At 41.0% G+C, this 8,855-nt stretch overlaps 1 protein-coding gene across 1 annotated transcript in view; it reads left to right on the top strand.

The window, feature by feature from the left end:
• Positions 1-8,855, top strand: part of WDR19 (WD repeat domain 19) — a 137,715-nt gene that overhangs the window by 28,089 nt on the left and 100,771 nt on the right. Inside the window, exon 5 of the mRNA XM_006895406.1 lies at positions 5,659-5,774. Coding sequence (XP_006895468.1) covers positions 5,659-5,774 — 116 coding nt within the window. The remainder of the gene's footprint in view (positions 1-5,658; positions 5,775-8,855) is intronic.

Raw genomic sequence — 8,855 nt, 5'->3', positions numbered from 1 at the left:
AAATACAAACAATATTGTATGTTGCTGTTGTTGTGTGCCTTTGAGTCCCCTGTGATGTATGGCTACCCTATGTATAGCAGCTCTGAACCCTTCCCTGCCCTGAGTCAGTCTCACTAATTCTAACACGCCAATCCCCATTGCCCCAAATATTGTATCAGTCCATCTCATCCGAGGTCTTCCTCTCCTGCACTGTTTGTCCACCCTTCTGAGGATGATATCCTTCTCTAAGGAATAGTCTCTCCTGGCCACATGCCCAAAGTATGTGAGGCGATGCTTCAAAATCCTGGCCTCCAAGGAGAGACTTGGTTTCATCATCTCCAAGACAGACCGATTTTTTTTTCTTGTCAGTCCATGATATGTTCAAGACTCTTCTCCAGCACCACAACTTGAAGGCATCTATTCTTCTTTTGTCATCCTTGGTCATTGTCCAGCTCTCTGAAGCATAGCAAGTAACTGAGAAGAACATGGCCTACATTAGGCGCACCTTTGTCTCTACACTGATATCGTTGTTCTTCAACACTCTGGAGAAGTCCATGACAGCAGATTTTCCCAATGTAATTCTTCTTTTGATTTCCTGACTGTTAGTGTTAAAGAGTGTTGATTGTGGATCCAAGCAAGCTATAATTGCTAACAGCTTCAATCTGTTCTCCATCTATTATGGTGCTGCCAATTGGCTCAGTGGTGAGAATCTTTGTCTTCTTGATGTTGAGCTTCAATCCATATTGAAGACTACAGTCCTTGACCTTCTGCAGCAAGTGCTTCAGGTCTTCTTCAGTTTCAGCAAGCAAGGATGTGTCATCTGCATATCATAGGTTGTTAATGAATCTTCCTCCAATCTTGATGCCAAACTCCTCCTCATAAAGCCCTGCTTCCTGAATGATCCATTCTGCATACAGAGTGAAAAGGTATGGGGACAGGATGCATCCCTGACACATTCCTTTCCTGATTTTGAACTCTGCAGTGTTTCCTTGCTCAGTTCTGAGGACTGCTTCTTGGTCCAGGTATAGGTTTCATATAAGCACAATCAAGTGTTCTGATATCCCCATTTTCCTCAAGGTTAGTCATGATTTGTTGTGATCCACACAGTCAAATGCCTTTGCATAGTCAATGAAACACAGATAGACATTCTTCTGGTACTCTCTGCTTTCTGCCAAGATCCATCTGACATTGGCGATAATGTCCCCAGTGCCACAACTTCCTCTAAACCCAGCTTGTATTTCCGCTAGTTCTCTGTCAATGTACTGTTCCAGTTGTTTATGGATAATCTTCATCAGGATTTTGCTAGTGTGTGCTATTAGTGATATGTTCGATAATTTCTACAGTCTTGTCGGGTCACCTTTTTTTGGAATGGGAATAAATAGGAACTCTTCCAGTCAAATGGCCACGTAGTTGTCCTCCAGATTTCTTTGAACAACTTGGTGAGCACATGCAGGGTAGCATCTGTTCGCTGAACTACGTCAACTGGGTATTCCATAAATTTCTGGGACTTTATTTTTGCCAAGTTCTTTAGAGCAGCCTGAACTTCTTCTTTCATCACCATTGCCTCATGCTCATATGTTGTTTCTTGAAATTCTTCTGTGTCAGCCAATTCTTTTTGGTACAATGACTCTGCATACTCCTTCCATCTTCTTATAATGCTTCCTGAATCATTCAATATTCTGCCCATAGCATCCTTAAGCATTGCAATTTGTGGCTTGAATTTATTCTTTAATTCTTTCAGCTTAAGAAATGCTGAGCAAGTTCAGTCTTTTCATTTTCTGACTCTAGCTCCTTGCATATTTCATTATAATACTTTGCCTTGTCTTCCCAAGCAGCCTTTTGAAATCTTCTATTCAGCTCCCTTAACTTCTAGATTTCTTCCCTTTGCTTTGCCTTCTCGGCTCTCTAGTGTAATATTCAGAGTCTCTTATGTCTTAGAGAAGGTGTAGCCAGAGTATTCCTTGGAGGCAAAGATGAACTGAAGCTTTATCTCATGTATTTTGGCATGTTGCTAGGAGAGGTTATTCCTTGGAGAGTGACATGATGCTTAGAAAGGTGGCAGGGTGGCAAATGAAAGGAAGACCCCCAATCAGGTGGATTGACAGGGTGACTGCCACAGTGGGCTCTAGCGTTTCAGGAAGTGTGAGGATGGCACAGGAGAGGACAAAGTTCAGATCTGTTGTTCATAGGGTTGTTATGTGTCATACTCAACTCAAGGGTACCTCATAACAACAGTACTTCCTATACATTGTCTGAGTACTGGAGCTCACTTGATTCTCAATTCTGTGAGACACATCCTAGTAATAACCACATTTTATGGATAAGGCAGCTCAAAAAAAGAAATATATGTAACTCTCCCTAAATTATTAAGTGGTAGTGCTAAGATTCAAATTTTAGTAATCTAGTTCCAGATTTTGTACACCTAAGCATACCAATTGACATATTTCAACAAACAGACGCTGCCCTGGATGTGCTCACTAAGTTGTGCCAAGAAATCTGGAGGACAGCCAGCTGGCCAACTAGCTGGAAAAGATTGGTGTTTGTTCCCATTCTAAAGAAAGGTGACCCAACAGAGTGTGGATGTTATCAAACAATATCATTAATATCACATGCAAGCAAGATTCTGCTGAAAATTATTAAAAAAATGATTGGAGCAACATGTCATCAGAGAACTGCCACATGTGCAGGCTGGATTTAGAAGAGGTCATGGTACTAGGGATACTATAGCTAATGTTAGATTTATCTTGGTAGAAAGCAGAGAATACCAGAAGAATGTCTATCTGTGCTTCATTGACTATGCAAAGGCTTTTGACTATGTGGATCATAACAAGCTATGGCTGACTCTGAGAAGAATGGGAATCCCAGAACATTTGATTGTGCTTATGCGAAACCTGTACTTTGGACCTAGAGGCAGTCATCAGAACAGAGGAAGGAGACACTATATGGTTCAAAATCAAGAAGGGGATCCATCAGGGTTGTATTCTGTCTCCATACCGTTTCAGTCTGTGTGCAGAACAGATCATCCGAGATTCTGGGCTGTACGAGGAGGAATGTGGCATCAGGATTGGTGGAAGAGTCATCAACAACCTGCGTTATGCAGATGACACAACCCTGCTTGCTGAAACTGAGGAGGACCTGAAGTGCTTGCTGCAGAAGGTCAAGGACTGCAGCCATCAATACAGATTGAAGCTCAACATCAAAAAAAACAAAGATTTTCACCACTGGGCCAATTGGCAGCATCAATATGAATGATGAAGAGATTGAGATAGTTGACAGTTTTAGTTTATTTGGCTCCACAGTCAACACTCTTGGTAACAGCAGCCAGGAAATCAAGAGATGAATTGCATTGGGAAAGTCAGTTGTGAGGGACCTCTCAAGAGTACTGAAGAGCAATGATGTCAGGCTGGAGACTAAGGTGTGCCTGATCCAGGCTTTAGTCTTCACAATTACGTGCTATGCATCGGAGAGTTGGACAATGACTAGGGATGATAGAAAGAGAATTGATGCCTTTGAGCTGTAGTTCTAGAGCAGAGTGTTGACTATACCATGGACTGCTAGGAGCACAAACATGTTTGTCCTGGAGAGGGTGAAGCTGGAGTGTTCCTTGGGGTCAAAGATTCTGAAACTTCATCTGACATACTTTGGGCATGTTGCAAGGAGGGACTGGTCCTTGGAGAGGGACATCATGTTTGGCAGAGTGGACAGACAGTGCAGGAAAGGAAGATCCTCAATGAGATGGATCAGTTCTGTGATTGGAGTGGTGGGAATGAGTGTGTCTGAGACAGCGAGGTTGGCACAGGATAGAGCGGCATTTAGGGCTCTTGTACATAGGGTTGCTATGAGTCTCAGTCAACTCAGTGGCACATAACAACAACAAGAAGCATTCTGCATCTCATTGATAGCATTAACCTTGGCACTCTTGAAGATTTTATCTGTCCTAAGAACTTTACAAGTCAAAAGTTTGATTATTCCTCAAATAGGCAGCTTTTGTGGTGGCTGAGACTGCTTAATGAAAAGCTCCCAGAACTAGTGTCATGGGGGAGCTAAGTGTTGACTTCTTCACTCAAATCTCGTAAGGGTGTGTTCATATTTATTTCTCATAATATCATAAATCATTATGTTGTTGTTGTTGTTATGTGCTGTCGAGTCGCATGCAACTCATAGCGACCCTAAGTACAATATAGTTCTAAACTCTGCTCTGTTCTGTGCCAGTCGCACTGTCTCTGACTCTCCCATCCCGATTACCCCAGTCACGGAATCAATCCACCTCATAGAGGGCCTTCCCCTCCTGCGCTGTCCTTCCACCTCCCCCCAAGCATGATGTCCCTCTCCAAGACTTTACAACATGTCCAAAGTATATTACACGGAGTCTCAGAATCCTTGCCTGTAAGGAGCCGCCCTGTTTGACCCTTTCCAGGATGAATCTGTTTGTTTTCCTAGCAGTCCATGGTACTCTCAATACTCTTCTCCAGCACCACAGCTCACAGGAATCAATTCTCTTTCTATCCTCCTTAGTCATTGTCCACCTCTCTGATGCATAACAAATCATAGCAAAGACCATGGCCTGTATCAGACACACCTTAGTCTCCAAAGAGACACCATTGTTCTTCAGTACTTTAGAGAGGTCCCTAACAGCAGACTTTCCCATGGCAATACATCTTTTAATTTCCTGGCTACTATAAATTATTATATTCCCTTTAATTATATGTGAACAGTCAGAATGTGAATGTTAAATCTGCTTTGCCAAGAGTCTATCATAATGTTAAGCTTTGGTCTTTTCTTCTCATAAGGCATCATTTTTATTACTCATGGCAACCTGAACAATAGATCAGAACCTTGCTGTGTCCTGCACTATCCTCCCAGCCTCCGCCATGCTCAGGTCCATGGTTGCAGTTTCTCTGTCAGTCCATCTCATTGAAGGTCATCCTCTCTTTCACTGACCCTTTACTTTCCCAAGCATGATGTCTTTTTTCAAGGAATGGCACCTTTTGATAACATGTGACATATGTAAGACAAACTTACATTGCCTTTGCCTCTAAGGAGCACCCTAATTGCACTTCCTCCAAGATAGATTTGTTTGTTCTTTTGTCAGCCTCGGATATTTTTAATACTCTTCACTAACACCACAATTCAGAGGCCTCACTTCTTCTTTCATCTTTCTTATCTATTGTCCTCCTTTCACATGGCATTTGAAGAAGCAGTGTAAAATACCATAGTTTAGGTCAGGTGTACCTTAGTCTTTAAACTGACATTGTTGTTCTTTAGCACTGTAAAGCGGTCCTTGATGGCAGATTTTCAAATGCAACGTGCCACTTGGTTTTGTGTCTGGTGCTACATGGGTATGATTGTTGATCCAAGTAAGATAAAATAAAACTTAGTTGCATGGTAAACAAACAAAACTTATCCAGAAATAGACTATCTTTTTTATGTGTATTAGAGTCTGTGCTCACACCCACATAAAGTGTTAAAAAACTATTACCCTTATATACTTTTATCTTGGTTTACAACAAAGTAATGAACTTTTTAAAGTAAAGTGGCTTGGACTAGGACTTTGCTGAGATCTTAAATTTCTTATCCATTTAATTTCAAAATATATTACCTAAATTTTCATGTTGACATCACAAATGTTTGTGTGTTTGTGTGCTCCACATATCTATTAAAAAATCATCTCTTTTTCAGGAAAGCATACTAAGAAAATCACATGTGGGTGTTGGAATGCAGAAAATCTGCTTGCCTTAGGTGGTGAAGATAAAATGATTACAGTTAGCAATCAGGAAGGTGATACAATAAGACAGGTAAAACTTTTCATCCATTTATAAATATTTTTATTGTTCTGATATGTTAAAATTAATCTTCTTCCCAAATAAACATTTTTTTTTAATTTATTTTTCATTTTATTGTTGTGTGTGTGTGTGTGTGTGTGTGTACCATCACATCGAATCTGACTAGTACATGAGGAAATTTCCCCTAATTTTTAGGAGTAAGTGTTACTGTGTCCTAAGATTAATTGGATCCTCGGATGTTCCCTTCTTGAGGGAACTTGTGTTGCCAATAACTGTGTGATCTCAGCAATAGGAAAATCTAATTTAATATTGCTAGAGCAGTATTAATACATATTTTTAATGTCTGTTAGATACTTGACATTGAAAAATATGCAACAGGAGGAGTATGAAATGTGGCCCTGTATAAAATCTGTTGATGAATAATAAATTACTTCCAAATTTAGAAGCATAAAACAACAAAAGTTTAAAAAAACAACACCAAAAATTTGTAATTCTCAGTGTTTGTGAATGAGGCATCTAGCAGCTGATCCAGGCTATGATCTTCTCAGTTATTTGACTAACGATGACAGAAGAATAAATGCCTTTGAGTTGTGGTGCTGGAGAAGAGTATTGAACATACCATGGACCGCCAAGAAAACAAAAAGGTCTGTCCTGGAGAGGGTGAAACCAGGCTGTTCATTGGAGGCAAGGATTTTGAAGTTCCATTTCTTAGACTTTGAGCATGTTACCAAAAGGGACCAGTTCTTAGAGAAGGATATCATGCTTGGAAGTGTGGAGAGACAGCACAGGAAAGGAAGACCCTGGTTGAAGTTAATTGACACAGTAACTAGGGTAATAGGGACAGGTATGTCAGAGACAGTGAGATTGGCTCAAGATACGGCAAGGTACAGAGGTACTGTTCATAGGGTAACTGTGAGTCGTAGTCAACTTGATGACACATAACAATCATAAGCATCTACTCTCAAGAAAAAGAAATAATTAACCAAAAATTTGACATGATTATTGTTAGATTTCATTATATAGTATTCAGATCTTAAGGTATTTAGAAGATGAGGAAATCAATGAAAGTTGGATTGAATCTTTAAGAGAGAAAACCTCTCTGTTGTCGAGTTTCAACCAACAAAGGTGACCCTTTGGTGAGTTTTTGGAGGCTCTAAATTGCAAGGCAGGAAACTGTCCATCTTTCTTCGAAGGAGCCTTGGTGAATTGAACCTTCAAAAAGGCACTCCCTATGGACTTGACCACCGGAGCTCTTAAAAGACAAAAGGTGGCTTTATTTACTCAGGGTATAGGCTAAGCTGTTACCAGACTCCCAATAAATTACAGAGGTTCCAATAGTTTTGGTGTTTCTTTCACTTTTATTAAAATAGCCTTAAAATTAATCTGGCATTAGTTAACAGAATAATTTGCTATGAAACCTATATAATTTTTATTATTCCATGCCATTGGTGATATAGTTACTGTTATGCTATGCTGCTAATTGAAAGGTCGACAGTTCAGATCCATCAGTTGCTCTGTGGAAGAAAAATGAGGCAGTCCACTTCAGTAATTGCAACCTTGGAAAGTCTGGGGGAGCGGTTCTGCATTGTCCCATGGGGTCACTATGAGTTAGAAGTGAATCATTGGCAGTGAATCTGGTTAGAATTAGAATAATAGCTGTATAATACAAATGTTACACTTTCTTTGTTTCCACATCTATCTAAGGGGAGCAGAAAACAGGACATGGGGGCAAATGGTGGTGAGAGTCTCTCTGAAAGGTCCAGAGGGAGTAAGAATGGCACGGCCCCTCACTGCCTGAGTAGAAAGCAGATAAAGAGCCCATAGCCCAGCCCGATGGTGCCTTGTAGAGCCACGCCAACAGCAAGAGGTTCGTTTATTTGTTGCTGACTCACAAACTCACAGTTGTGTTACTGAGAAGGAGGTTTATTACTGGGGGTGGCAACTAATATCTCACAATACAAGTCCAGGCTTCAGCTCAACAGTTCCAAGGCACAATTTCTCAACAAGACCAGGCTCTGCTTTCATATCATCAATCAAATCTAAATCATCCAGCAAGGTTTGCCTCCGAGCAGTTATAAGTCAGCTTCTCCTTCAAACATCTAGCAAAAAGAGCAAGACCTTTAAGTGTGGCCAGCTAAAATGCAAGAAACCACCGTTTGCCCACAGAAGTGCCACAGCCTCTCCATCACCAGTGTCTCGCCTTCACCAGGGTCTTGCTGCCGCCAGCCGTACTCACCTCAAATCATGCTGCCCCAATGTGAGAAGCGCTCTTTCCCTTATCCGAGTTGCACAGCTGATGTCTATTTTTTAAGACCATGCTGATTTGAAAGACCATGTGTCTGCATTTAAGGTAGCTGGACACCAGAGGGGGCTAACTCATGGCATTAAAAAAGCTAACTTTTAGGCTAACACCATGACACCAGACTTCACTAATAAATAGTGGCCTTTTTTTCTTCCACTGAACCAAAACGTGACCTTAGAATTTTTTCCCTCATTTACCGTCCAGTGACCCAGAAAGCATCAAAAGAAGATGGAGGGAATACACAGCATCCCTGTACCAGAAGAATTGATTGACACTGAAAAATTTCAGGAAGTACCATATGAAAAGGAGCCAGTGGTTATGAAAGAGGAAGTAGAAGCTACATTGAAGGCACTGGCAAAAAATAAAGCCCCAGGTATTGATGGAATAACAGTTGGCTTGTTTCAATTAACAGGTGCACCCTTAGATGCACTCACCAGTCAGTGCCAGGAAATATGGAGACAGCTCTCTGGCCAACAGATTGGAAGAGGGCCATATTTGTTCCTATTCCAAAGGAAAGTTACCCAAATGAATGTGGAAACTATCAGACAATATTAATATCACATGCAAGCAAAATAATGCTGAAGATCATTCAAAAATGGCTGGAACAGTACAAAGGGAACTGCCAAAAGTTCAAGCAGGATTTAGAAGAGGCTATGGCACCAGAAGTTCAGGCTGCTTTGAAGGAAACGGCAAAAAATAAGGCCCCCGGAATAGATGGTATACCAGTTGACATATTTCAGTTAACAGATGCTGCCCTGGATGTGCTCACCAAGTTGTGCCAAGAAATCTGG

Source organism: Elephantulus edwardii, unplaced genomic scaffold (genome assembly GCF_000299155.1).
Source record: "Elephantulus edwardii isolate Elephantulus edwardi_28Jun2011 unplaced genomic scaffold, EleEdw1.0 scaffold00167, whole genome shotgun sequence".
NCBI lineage: Eukaryota > Metazoa > Chordata > Mammalia > Macroscelidea > Macroscelididae > Elephantulus > Elephantulus edwardii.
Note: the sequence above shows the minus strand (reverse complement) of the source record. Positions and strands in the feature narration are given on the sequence as shown.